At 39.7% G+C, this 14,549-nt stretch overlaps 2 protein-coding genes across 2 annotated transcripts; both read left to right on the top strand.

Annotated features, from left to right (window-relative positions):
• Positions 1 to 780: 780 nt before the first annotated feature.
• mpv17 (mitochondrial inner membrane protein MPV17) lies at positions 781 to 10,549 on the top strand (the record flags this gene model as incomplete). The annotated part of the gene is given in 5 exon segments (XM_034121068.1): positions 781 to 873; positions 4,678 to 4,773; positions 9,307 to 9,339; positions 9,439 to 9,491; positions 10,024 to 10,549. Coding segments are annotated over 5 exon segments (345 nt in total), but the record flags the coding sequence as incomplete, so codon positions are not given.
• Positions 10,550 to 13,714: 3,165 nt separating this feature from the next.
• Positions 13,715 to 14,534, top strand: uts1 (urotensin 1). Its single transcript, XM_034121079.1, is given in 2 exon segments — positions 13,715 to 13,882; positions 13,885 to 14,534. Coding segments are annotated over 2 exon segments (426 nt in total). The 3' UTR covers positions 14,143 to 14,534.
• Positions 14,535 to 14,549: the final 15 nt, after the last annotated feature.

Genomic DNA, 14,549 nt, shown 5'->3' with positions numbered 1-14,549 from the left:
GTTTGAAAGGGTGTTAAATGAAAGTGTGATGATTAATGGTTTTTGTGTTAATGTAATAGCATTAAAACAGGACCGGTCAAATTTGACCGCGAACACCAAAGTAAGGGGGGGGAACACGAAGACAATAGGAGGTTAAACGTTCTAAATAAATATCGTCCCGTTAGGATTCATCGCTGAAATCTATGCTGGCGCTTTCTAGGAAATGATCAATAACAAGTCATAAACTAATTGCATGCATAGGGTGAACAACACTTAGCAGAGCAGCTTCACTTCTCCATGGGTTTCTTGTATATGTTAACATATTTATAACTGTGTTCGAGGATTTGAAAAAAAATTACAATTATTTTGAGTGATATTTCCATTGCAAAAACTGATAGAAATCATACTTTTGCATTGTTATTCTCATTTTAATAAATATGTAATTAAATGTATATGATGGTTTGATTCTCCTGATAATATAATTTACAAAAAACGAATAATTTAACACATTTTGCGTCTTTTTGCAATTTGGACGTTACGCCATACATTATGTCCATATTTCCAATAAAATGTAGAATAATTATTAAGCTCTAATTTATTGTTAATTATAAAATGTTCTTTATTCTTTAAATCTTGTCTCTTTTTCTCGTTCCTTTTAATTTGTTTCATTATGTGTAATCATCACTTATGTTAGTTGTAAACACTTTAGGTATCCTCTGTGGTAATTGATAATAAAACTGTAAAAAACTAAGAAAATAATCCATAATAATCACATTTTATTCGTCTGTTTTAACATCACAGGGACCAGTCATCGGCACGTGGTACAAAGTCCTGGACCGCCTGGTGGTTGGAGGAACTAAAAGTGCTGCCATGAAGAAAATGCTGGCTGACCAGGTGAGGAAAACAAACTTTAATCCCAATTAAAGGTCCCCTATTATACTGTTTTTCATCAATATATCACAGGTCTCAGATATATCCAGAGCCTGTCTCTGATTGGCTGAAACACCAAACAGATCATTGCAGCATTACCCATAATCCCCTCTGTTTCAGCCCTGTTTCCAAAGTGCTGATTCTCTGTCTGTTACTTTAGATGAAAATAAGGAGCCCCTCCCCACGCCCCTCTGAGAGAGATTGGTTAAAAAGAACTCAATGGTGCTCTAGGAGGAGATTCAGGTGATAAGGTGGGGGGGGGGGGGGGTTACCTTGGTTGCTGATTGGCTAATGGTTACACAAGCCAACACATCGTTATGACATCACAAAGTGGCCAAAATCTGATCAGCTCATTTTCAGACAGGTTTTTATAAAAATGGATCAGGACAAAAGAGAGAGAATCTTTGTTCCTGAAACTTTCAGAGTCTCTTTACACAGAGGGGACACGCACACCACACAACACACAACACACACACACACACACACACACACAACACACACACACACACACACCACACACACACACACACACACACTTCCCACTGGACTGAAACCCCTCCTAACACCTAGCTTTAGTCTTAATGAGAAAGGATACAATCTGTATTTATACCTGAGACAAATGACTATCTTTTACAAAGATAATATGTAATAACAAACATAATTTAAATCCTTGCGAATGATGGCAGAACAGAAAGAGCTCTAAACACTTCTTTGAGGGTTTCCAATAATACAAACTAGTATTTTAGTAAATGTATAATATATGTAATGTCTTCTCATCTCTTACATATATTTATATTTTTAATTGTATTATTATTTCAAATGTTCTATGTTTACCTAAACTTTAGACCTTTGTATCTACATGTAGGGCATATTTTTGGTCACTTATAAAAAAACAACTATATTTATTCAGGCCTCCAGATTTACATTGAACTTTTAAAAAATGTTGATTTTTCTTTAATTTATTTCCTTATTTTTTTAATATAAAATACACTTTTAAGACGTATTAAAATGCTACATCTCTGATTGTCTTCTATAGATGAAGACACCGGGGTGGAAACACTAAGATCAATCAAAGGCCTGCTGTAGTGTTTCTCCCTCTGTTTGATTCAGCAGAACAAATGCATCTTAAAGTGAAACACCACAGAAGAAGAGCGGGCAGAGCGTTCAACATGCTGAAATATTTACTGGAGCTAAGGGTCCGCTGCTCCGCCTGAATAGAGATGCGTCCCTCAATAATAACTCAAGTGTTGTTGGAGATGTGAGCGAAGCATCTGCTGCGTCAGACTTAAATATCAGCTGCACGTCACTGGAGCTCCAACGTTAGCCTGGGAGGGGTTTCACTTTATCTTTGAGCTTCTTAGAGTATAATTAAGTCCACAGTTCTTTGTTCATGTCAAGTTCTTCCGGGTTTTGGCCTGTATTCAGTGTTTTGCCCGAACTTGAGAGGCTGGAGGGCAACAGAGGACGCTTGGACAACTCAGATTCTTTATTTTGTGTCTATGTTCTGCTCAGTAGTTCTTTATAAGACACTTTGCATTCGTTTCAGACTTGGCATCAGATTCTCATCACGTTGAAAACCTTCAAAACACAAGAGGACAAACAAATGTTAGTTCACATGCAAATACAATTATGAACATTTTGTCACATTCCTGCCTTTTCAGGGTATTATAATTCAAATGATAAATTGTGAGTTATTTTACAAACACATCATTAACTTAAATAAATTAATAAGAAGTATCTTTCTCTACTTGAAACCAAGCAACCCAGAAAACCTCACTGAACACCGTCTGCGCTGTCTACAAATATACACCAAACTAAACGGAGCGCACACAAACCACGCTGCGTAAAAGCCGTCGATTGCGCAACAGCACTCTCACACAATAAGGCAACAGATCAAGAACGCAAAACGCAATACACAACGGAGAAACATACCAATGGATGTTTCTCAATGTCGAGGACGCTTCCTTGGTAGCACATGTCTTCCGAGTCAGGTCCATGAGAGGCGAGGCAAGAATCCTTCCTGGCATTCGGAGAACGAAGAATGGAACAGGCTAGCAGGTGTGTAGGTGTGCGTCATAATGAGAGGCCCCCACCTACATTTTCCGCCAATGATTTGGAAATTGGTCCGTGCGCAAAGCATTGTGGGGATTTTAAGACCGCGGAGGATACACATGTGCAGCCTCGAAATTTCCCGCAACGAAGGGACGCCGGCCTCGGTAGATTCCAAGGATCCTGGACATTGGAACAGTCCTTTTGGCGGGACTCGATGACGTAGCATCCTTGAAATAGTGGCTCTGGAGCAGCCTTCCTCGACATTGAGAAACACCCACCCACTGTCGCCAACTTCTCCTCCTCCGTGCTTTGGGAACAAGAGCTTTTTTGTTGCCGTGTTACCGGAAGCGGCATTAATATTTTGTAATAACAGCTCGCTTATCATTCAGAAAAAGTAGCCTACGCTATTCAAAATAAAACGAATACCCCTATTGGTATTGAACAATACTATAATAATAATAATAATAATCTAAACGAAAATACATCAAAATAATTATTTATCCGTCCGTTTTTATCAGATATTACGTCTCGTTCATGCATCAAATCTTCCTGTATCTTCTCCTGTAGTCTTAATGTACGGAGGGTGCATATCAAGCTGGTTTATTCTCTTTGGTCTGACAACATTTATTCCATCTGGCAAATGAAGTGAAGCTTCATTTTCTTTTTACTTTGATTTTAAAATGTTGGCTGATTTAAAATCTTCAGTTTTCACAAAGCCCCCCCAAAAGATTAACTCTCAATCAAACCATAAAAGAAGCACCAATGTAGAACATATTCATACCTAAGAAGGGTTATCAAATCTTATTACGTTAACAAATGTTCACGCATCTGCTGTGATAAAACAACTTAACAATTTTGATGTTTTTACATTTATTCCAAACTGCATCAAATGAATGTTTGATTAAGTTTATCATAACTCTAATTACAAATGTAAAGGCTGTGTTGACATTAGTTTAAAACACACAGCTTGTTGACTTATACGTACTGTAGCGCTGGAAAATCTGCTGCTCCAAAAACAAGTTACACATTAATGAAAACAAGCTGTTTTCACTTGAAATAAGTTCAAAAATCTGCCAAAAGAACAAGTGAACATTAGCTTGGTAAGATTTCTTGAAATGAGAAGAGATATTTAGATAAATCACATCTTGTAATTAGCTGGAGAACTCATTTTGAACTATATTTGACCAGAATCAGGAGATGTTGTGTTACAATATAATCCGCAAATGCTCAAAGGTGTTCTGTGTTCTGATGTTAGCTGGTGATTCTTTAATAAATATGTAAAGAAACATGTGTTTCATCTGAGATACAACTCAAAATAAGATTTCTTTACTTAACAAGATGATGCATTGTCTAAAAACAAGACCCGATATCTCACTGCAGTGTTACTCCTGAAGTTATTATGTCTTATATCAGGTGTAGCGACACATTCTGACTAGATATTAGACAAAGATACTTGGCAAGATTTCGATTGTTGGTAGTGAGTATCCACATGTATCTGCTATTTTGAGATGTTTATATTGTATAATTGTTTATTTTCTACCCTTTTTTTTATTATTTCAAATGATGTGCTACTGTATGCTTGATTTACATGCTGCTGCAACGGAAAAACGTCCCCATTTGGGATTAATAAAGTATATCTGATCTTAATTCTCTCATTCCCAGTAACACACTGAAGTGATTGATTGTGTTCTGAACTTCTTGTCCTCTGTGTTGCAGTTGTGTTTTGCCCCGTGTTTCCTCGGAGCGTTTATCTCGATCTCTGGTGCTCTGAACGGCCTGACGCTGGAGGACAATGTCACCAGACTGAAGAGGGTGAGGTTATTCACATCACGTTTATTTCAGCGTTACTCCGCCTGCGTCACAGCGAACACTCCTCACACCCTGCGTGTGTGAGTTTCCACAGCAACTCTTTATTAAGAACTCTAAGTGTCTGGAATACGCAGGATGCAGAAATAGTCTCTAACCTTGCTTTGTGTTATCCTCACATGAGTGTCCTAGGTTGAATTGTTTGAAACATCTGGGGCATGTGCGTGTGTGGATTGGGGTCAGTTTTACTCAAAAACGTTGACGTAAATTTTCTTTCCACCAGAGGTCAAAAGTTCAGTTTTTGACCCGGTACTGTCCTCGGCTTATTTCAAATTCATGATTGTTATTTAAAGGCACAAGGAGGAGGAGGAGGAGGAGGATGCTTGCTCTGCTTGAAGAAGGGTTTGGACATAAAATATCACTGAAAAGATGCTAAAATATTAAACAATAAAATCAAAAAACAATAGATTATTTTATTAAGCTACCAGATTTAGATTGAACGTTTTCTTTAATGTATTGTTTTTATATAAATACACTTTTCTAAGTAGGAAATGTTTTCTCCCTTACCTCAAGACTTGGTGATATCATTGGCTCTTCTTTCATTCTGATTTGACTGGATTGTATTCTATATTTAAACCTGAGACTCGACTCAAGCTGGCTGGATTTCATCCTGGCATTTGACCTGTGTGATCAGAGTCCAGGTAGATGAGCGTACACACACACACACACACACACACACACACACACACACACACACACAGCTTGTTTTTATCTGCCCTCACACACTCACCTCTCATTATTATTAGAAGCCATTTCCTGTGATGGAGGACAAGGAGACTGTGGAAATAGCTGGAGTGACTCATACCATCATATATAAATGTGTGCGTGTGTGTGTGTGTGTGTGTGTGTGTGTGTGTGTTTGTATGCCAGGTCGTTGTGTGCCAGCTGCTCAAACGTCCGTCCCGCCTTGCTTACCCAGCGCAGCATCAATTATTTACCAAAGGAGGCGCGGTGTTGGACCAGAAAGGCCAAACTGGTAAATGTCAGAAAGGACAGAAAGTAAATGACGAATGCGCTCATTACAAACAGAGCACCTGGCCGGGGAAATGTGAGTGGAAACTCAATGGAGACGCTCTCAAAAAGAAAGTTAAACTAGGGTGCAGCAAGACTTCTGCCTTTCTTCTTACTTTCCTGAACGCTGTCTTCAGATTTGACCTTAAAGAAAGCGAAGACCTACACGCGATACCAACAGTTTTATACTTCATACTAGTGTTGTAGTACTCGAAACCGGGCTTGGTCTCAACCTCTTAAAGTCTTGGTCTTGACTTGGTCTCGACCTCTTAAAGTCTTGGTCTTGACTTGGTCTCTACCTCTTAAAGTCTTGGTCTTGACTTGGTCTCGACCTCTTAAAGTCTTGGTCTTAACTTGGTCTCTACCTCTTAAAGTCTTGATCTTGACTTGGTCTCGACCTCTTAAAGTCTTGATCTTGACTTGGTCTCGACCTCTTAAAGTCTTGGTCTTGACTTGGTCTCTACCTCTTAAAGTCTTGGTCTTGACTTGGTCTCTACCTCTTAAAGTCTTGGTCTTGACTTGGTCTCGACCTCTTAAAGTCTTGGTCTTAACTTGGTCTCTACCTCTTAAAGTCTTGATCTTGACTTGGTCTCGACCTCTTAAAGTCTTGATCTTGACTTAGTCTCTACCTCTTAAAGTCTTGATCTTGACTTGGTCTCGACCTCTTAAAGTCTTGGTCTTGACTTGGTCTCTACCTCTTAAAGTCTTGGTCTTGACTTGGTCTCTACCTCTTAAAGTCTTGGTCTTGACTTGGTCTCTACCTCTTAAAGTCTTGGTCTTGACTTGGTCTCTACCTCTTAAAGTCTTGATCTTGACTTGGTCTCTACCTCTTAAAGTCTTGGTCTTGACTTGGTCTCTACCTCTTAAAGTCTTGGTCTTGACTTGGTCTCTACCTCTTAAAGTCTTGATCTTGACTTGGTCTCTACCTCTTAAAGTCTTGGTCTTGACTTGGTCTCGACCTCTTAAAGTCTTGGTCTTGAGTTGGTCTCTACCTCTTAAAGTCTTGGTCTTGACTTGGTCTCTACCTCTTAAAGTCTTGGTCTTGACTTGGTCTCGACCTCTTAAAGTCTTGATCTTGACTTGGTCTCGACCTCTTAAAGTCTTGGTCTTGTCTTGGTCTCGACCTCTTAACCTGTTAAGCCCCAAGCCTGTTTTTACTAGACTCCTGGTACTAGGATGGGCTAAATGCATAGAACACATGTCACTGTGTGTGCTGTGTGCTCTGCATGTGTGACCATTACAGAGGGGTTCATCACTCCCAATTCTATTCTAATTCTATTCTATCGTCCCCTCTCTGTCCCCTTTTCAAGTGTAGATGCATTTATCTAATAAGACAAGAAACATCAGACAAGAAATCCTTGAATCTAGTCTAATTTAGGACGTAGGATGGCAAAAAAACAAATCATTATAACTGTAAAAAAGCATTTAACTTCCTTTTTGATTAAGTTTAATTGGCAGCAGTTTGTGATTGACATCTAAGACACTGAAGTGAAATACCTTCTTGTTTACTGCAAAGTATTCATACTGCGTAGAAACCCCTGGAAGATCTGAGAAACATCCCGTCTTCTGCAGAGTGTGTGAGGAACCGTTTTGACGTGTTTGTGTGTGTGACGCAGCGATCACCTCAGGTGGCCCAGCAGCTTGTTTGGCCTTAATTAGAAAACAAAAAAAATATTAAGACTGGAACATTGGCTCGTTGTTTTTATATGTCGAGTCATGTTGATGTGACCTTTAGGTAGAGGACATGGGAAAGTTTGTGTGTGCGTGTGTGTAAATATATAAAAGGTATATGTGTGTTTTTATACCCAAACAACTCTCACACACACCTTTTGCATTTACTGTGGAGTTTAAGGTCAGCATCTAACACCCTTTGTTCCATTATTAGCCAACAACTTGTATAGATTATTACACTTAAAGGAGCTTTACTAGATTACAGTAAGACTCATTTATTTACGTACGTTCTATTCTTATCATTTTATATATTTGCTTATTTTTCAGCGTTGTTGGGCCACATTAACACTTTTTCTAGTTTAAATCTCTTCCTGTCACCTTCACATGATTTAAGTACCAACATTATGATAATAAGCGTGTGATTAATGTTGGGGTTTATTTTGCAACTCAAAGGGAAATTGTAGAGTTTTTACCCGTCAAGTATGTGAGCTTAAATGACTTAAATCCGTGTATATGCATTATGTTTTACAGTTATATTTATCTACCATAATGCAGGTTTTAAAGCATTAAATACACACTTTTTTTTAATGTTTCAGAACCATGGACAGAGACAGAAGCTTTGTCAATTAGTAGTTTTTTTTATCAGCCAGCAGAAAATGTAGATTTTGCACCCTTTTTTCATCTTCATTAAGTAAAATAAAGACTTCCCATACCCCACAATGACTCTTATATACTGTATCTACAGGGGGCTGATGAAGATGTCCATCACTACCAATAACTCAACCATTATTTGGCCATGTGCTGATATTTTTGGCTCTAAAACGTCATTGTTTTTGGAAAGAAACTCCACACCACCTTGAGCTTGAACACATCACCATCTCTCACTCCACACACCTGCAGGTTAACGGTTCTCTGAGGGAAGGTGTTGGAGGGCTGAACCTGAACTCGGCACGGGGCAGGAAGTTCTAATGTGTATCTGCAGATATTTTCTATCCAAACTCAGAAACTTCTCACCAAAAGTGTTAAGCATTCAGAGAGAAATCTGATGTATGCTATAAGGACATTGAAAACCTTTAAAAATGAAGGTAAACTTTTGCATTTAAAGTGCAAAATACTGGGATTTCTTCCATCTTCAGACAGCAGCACAATATTTTCTTCACATCTCTTACGCACTTGTTCAGGAGACTTTTTCGAAAGGTGTGACTAGTTCCTAATTTTCTCATGATGCCTTTTCACTTGACACCTGAGAGCAGGTTTTGCCAAAGAGCTGTGAAACAGACGTCATTCATTGAAAGACAACTGAGAGGTTCAGAGTTTATTAAACCCTACTCAATGTTCTCCCTATTTCAAATACAATGGACCTTGAAGAGTATAATCACCTGCTGTTTTTAAATCTACTCTTAAGACACACTTCTTCTCCCTGGCCTTTTAGTCAGAGCGGAGCACGACTCCTGACTTCTCCCTGTGTTTTCTTTTTAAATATCTGTTGTAATTTATTGTCTTTTATTGTGATTATAGAAATGTGTTTTTATGTGATTGTAGTTATTACATGTACAGCACTTTGGCCCGACCAAAAATCGCTTTTAAATGTGCTTTATAAATAAACCTTGATTTGATTTGCTGCAGATTTGTGATTGTGACTTTGTAACTGCTTTTAATGCTTAAATACATCAGCTTTCTCTTAAATATTCTGTGTTGTTAAGAGCTACTTTTAGAGTGTGGATTTTGGTTTAACATAATATAACAGTGACTCATTACAGTGCCCATTACAATACAGTATGTGTTCCTTGTTCACAGGACTACCCAGACGCCCTCATCTCAAATTACTATGTAAGTGTTTCCTGTAAATTCACCATTTGACTGACTCAAATGTTCCCTCGACTTCATGTTGTGCATCAGATTGTCTTCTCAATATTTTCTGTTTTTCAGCTTTGGCCCGCAGTCCAGATTGCCAATTTCTACTTCATTCCACTTCACCACAGGTCAGAGTTCATATATATTTGATCATACAATGTGACTATTCAATGCATTTAGTTTAGCTGCTCAGGTGTTTCTTTTCGGTGGTTTGCATGTCATGTTCATTTGTTCTGTTTTAACTTGTTATTTCTGCACAGATAAAGATAACATTACATTTCATTTAGCTGACGCTTTTATCCAAAGCGACTTACAGGGACATTCTCCCTGGAGTAACTGAGGGCTAAGTGCCTTACTCAAGGGCTCACTAGTGGTGCTGTTCCTGGCGGGATTTGAACTCACAACCTTCCGATCTTCAGCCCACCTCACTATCCATTAGACCACCACTATCCCATATAGACTAGACTATTAGCATTAGATTCAAGTGGAGGCTGTGTTGCTTCTTACTCAAACATCTCCAATAATTCTTGAGCGTTGTAAAGTCCAAAATAGGATTTATTATAAAAAAGACCCACTTTTTTCATTGGATAAATCACTTTTTTTTTCAAATTGTGGATTTTGTGTGGGATATTTCTCTAATTAAATCATATTTCCTTTCAGGATGGCTGTGGTGCAGATAGTCGCTGTCGCCTGGAACTCCTATCTGACCTGGAAGGTGAACAAGATGTGAACAAGATGTGAACCACAAGTCCAGCTGTCTACATGATGATGATGATGATGATGATGATGATGATGATAATACACTCATTTGTAGTGTGTCTGTGTGTCTGTGTGTGTGACGTGGTCTAACTTAGTTCTGCTGATATTTCCAAAGTGTAAAACTGTGACTAACTCATTATAAAGGTCGGGAGAAAGTGCTTGTCTACTCTGAATGACACATTCACACTTGAAAGTCAAACGTTGCATAAATGTCTGTGAAAGTTTGTTATTTATGGCAGTGGTGTAGCCACACGTACGCACAATAACACACACACACACACACACACACACACACATTCACAGCCTCTGCTTACAAAATAACAATTTTCTAACCTCTAATTCAACAATCGCTTAATCATTTTGTGTTGGGATGAAGAAGATTTATTTGAGTTTACATACTGTAAATATAATAAAAGTTGCAATTTTCTTACAATTCTGGTTTCTTGACTTGACTGTGGGGAAAGCTTTAAAAAAATGAACTCTGTCTCTGGAAAGATGCTCTTGTTTCACAGATCAATGCTGAAGGAAAGCTGATCATAATTGTGAGTTGAAACCACTTTAAGCCGTACATGTAGCCCTGAATGTTGAAGTGGTTGACCGGGGGGGGGGGGGGGGGGGGGGGGGGGGGGCTACTGCGGAGCGCATAAAGCAAACTCTTCATGCTAACGAAGGATCACTTCTTCAGGGCAGGGAAGGCTACGCAGTACGCAGGCTAACGCACTAACCACTCCACCAGCGCCACAGCGCGTGCCGGATGAGAATGTCTGGCAGATTTGGGCCGCGGGCCGCCAGTTGATGGTCACTGGTGTAGTGGCTTTACCTAGTGTTGGCTCAGTCAGGCCCGTAACCAGGATCCATGGGTACAAGTCCGGACTGCGGCTGTTTGTTGATACATTGATGTTGTCTTCTGTTTGCTTTAATGTAGGCTACTTCGTTATGCATTGCCCAGTAAATGGAAGTACTACAAAGAACCCTGTTATTGTTACTGTTATGTGCAGTTATTTCACGAGTTTTATTATAAACACCTCGAAAAGATTACAGAGGTCCGGACCTCGGTAACCTCAATGGTGGGTACGGCCATGGGCTCAGTGATATACTATAATACATAAATAGTCAGTCAGTACCTCTTGGTCTAAAAAACGAAATAGAGCCATGAATCCATCAGTGCATAGACCATCTCTGTTGAAATGTACATTTTTTCCTTCATTTTAATATGTAAAGTCTCTTTTCTACTGAAAATGTGCACATTTATAACAACAAAGGCCCTAGAAGCTAATAAAGTTTGTTGTTGACGGTGACTTTGACCTCGCTGACTCTCTGGTTTGTTTGGAGGCTGCTGAGCGGCTGTCAGCCAAATGAACCGCTCTCATTGTTTCCCCACACAAACACATCTATATCGGTCGGGAAAGCAAGCACAAATCCTCTGAATGAATTCATAGAAAATCTGCCAAATATCCTCACGCCGTCCCTCTATTTGTGGAAATCTGGAATCTGTTTTTGAATCAGCACCAAGCCTCGCTGTGTTTTCTAATTAAAACCGGAGTGATTAAATGAAAATACAGTACATATTCTTGTCAGCACTCTTGCTTGTATATGAGGAGTCTCAAAAGGTGATCTGTGTTTTTAGTCCAGATAACAGGAGACTCAATGTTGGGTTTGAACGGACTTTTGATCACCATGATTTTCTTTGTTAAGAATGTACCCTAACAAATAGATTAGTGGCTTTTTCTGTAAATGTGCATGTTCACATATGCATCAGGAAGTCCTATATATTCACTTTCCTCCCTTATGAAGGGTCAACTAAGAAGCTTTGCCTTCATTTCCGACTAAAAAGTGTGGTTTTTGGTGGGTTTTTTCAGAACAAGTAACAATAACATCCACTTTTTTTCCCAAAAGCGTTGCGAAAAACTAGGATATTGAACTCCTACGGTAGCTGAGTCTGCGTAAAATGAGAAAAACTTCTGATTTTGATCACTTATAAATAATATTCACCAATAGTTGTATCAATTAGAGAATATACGGAATGGGTTTTAAGATAAGATGTACTTTATTAATCCCAATTTGAGAAACAAATGTGTAATATTACTTTGATTATACTAGAGTAGTTTAAAAGTGAATTGCTTATGTGGCTTTCTGGCAGGTTGGATTTTGGGGGCTAATATGTAAACACTTCATAAACTGTTCTTATCAGCATGTAATATATAACTCATCACCAAGTGTGTGACACAGAAACAGCAGCACCATGGACAGCTCCCAGATTCATTCACTTTTACAGTTAAAAGGGATGTTAGTCTTTTACACAGCAGTGATTCATTCTATTTGCATGGCTGCTTGGAGATTATGAGATCTAACCTTGCAGTAGGTCATATGTTCTAACACGTGTCATATCTATGTGGAAAAAGGGCTTTAACAGATCTTCAAAGACCGAGCTTTTAATCCTTAATTTGTCACTTTAACTACACTTAAAAAACGCCTTTAATTTACTGTAGGGGTGATCAGACTCCAGTTTACACTAAAGACTCAATTCAATTTCCAAAAAAACGTATTAATCTTCCATGTGGCAATTATCTGATGCATGAGGTTGGAAACACATAATGTTCAAAAAATCAATATCACAAGTCTAATTTGGAATATCTAACACCCAACACATTGTATTGGTGATCCCTGAAAACGTGTTGAACTTTCTAAAGGAACCCCCCTCCTCAAAGCCCGCCTGTATCCTCCTCTTGCCCCCCTGTATCCTCCCTTATATGGGGAACTAAACCTGTAAAAGATACCCCCCCCCCCCCCCTCCTTCCCCTGCTGTCCCTCAGGACTCTCGATATTTGTCCATGTTTCCAAAGTGGTGTCTGAGCTTTCATTGACGTCAAAAGCTTCAGGCTGGATGTATAAAGCCTTCATCCTGCGGTCTTAGCTCACAGGAACTCTGCAGACTCCGACCCGAGACCCACAAAGTTCAGCTGCAGCTTCTGGAGACACTGAAGTGAGTACAGCGGCTCCTATTCACTCTTTGCTTTTAATCAAAGTTTGAAGAATTGGACGTTATTGATGAAATGAGAAGATGGCAGGAACAATACAGTGCAGCCAGATCGTCAGCTAAGCTTGTGTCCTTTTATAAATCCTCTATTCATTTGCTTATTCTTATGTGAACTCTTTTAAATGTAGAAGCCTTTTTGTGTTGTTGTGATGCTCTTTAGTCAAGTGTAACCCTGTCAAAGTTCCTGCCAATATCGTATTTTGTTTCTTTGTGTTTCTTGCATGAAAAGCGTTTGTGTTATCGACAATGCACAAGATAACATCATAGGCTACTTAAAAAAACATGGATAAGCTGTCATTACACAGTGCTTATGTACAATTTACAAGGTTTTGCAAAGGACTATAGTAGTTATAATCACCCTGAATGCTATTACAATTCAAAAAAGAGTAAATGTTTTGTTTTACAGGGTTCGCATTTGTAGTTTAGTTCGTTTGTGCATGCATTTCAAACTGTATGCAAAAAGTGCGATACAAAAATGTTGTTTGTGGATTATTCCCCTGCTTCTGTAATACAGTGTGTGTACGTTGTGTTAATAACCCCCTCTGTCTGCAGGACATGAAGCCGGTGCCCCTGCTCCTGCTCCTCTCCTCGGTCCTCCTCTCCTCGCACCTCCGCCCCGCTGCCGGCAGACCGCGCGTCCTCCCCGGCTGGCTGGATGGCAGCAGCCGCCTCCAGATGCAGCGCCTGGAGGAGTCTCTCCTCAGAGCAGCTATAGCCGGGGAAGCACCGCATCCTCGGATCTACTGGACGAGAACATCCTGCGGTTCCTGGAGAGCAGAAACCCGGACCCTCTGCACCTGCTGCCCGCTGAAGAAGGGGAGGTGAGGGCGGCGGTGCATCTGCTGAAGAGGAGCGAAGACCCCCCGCTGTCCATCGACCTCACCTTCCACCTGCTGAGGAATATGATCCAGATTGCGAAGGTGGAGAACCAGCGGGAGCAGGCGCTGCTGAACCGCAATCTGCTGGACGAGGTCGGGAAGTAATTACGCTCTATTTTTTTATTCTAAATGCCTCATTCCAAACAGCCAAAACAGCCGCTGTGTTAAATAATCAAGACTTTTGACATTAGTTGTTGTTTGTGTGCCTGCCTTCCTCTCCACCTCGCCAACATTTTACGTACAGATGGTGCCAATTTACGCATCACAGCATCCGCGCGTAAAATGGGTTTTCTTTAGTTTTCTTTAAAGACTTTTTGATGGAAAAGATGGAAACGGACCTTCCAGACCCTCTTACTCCCTCCTCACCCCTTCATCCCCCTGATCTCACCCTCAAACTCCTCACACACTGCTCTTTGCACTGGACTTTGGAAAGGGAAACTGGATTTCACATTTGAACACATTTGATCATTGATCGATGTTTTGATGCTTGAAGTGAAAATGACACCTGACCA

Source organism: Trematomus bernacchii, unplaced genomic scaffold, assembly GCF_902827165.1.
Source record: "Trematomus bernacchii unplaced genomic scaffold, fTreBer1.1, whole genome shotgun sequence".
NCBI lineage: Eukaryota > Metazoa > Chordata > Actinopteri > Perciformes > Nototheniidae > Trematomus > Trematomus bernacchii.
Note: the sequence above shows the minus strand (reverse complement) of the source record. Positions and strands in the feature narration are given on the sequence as shown.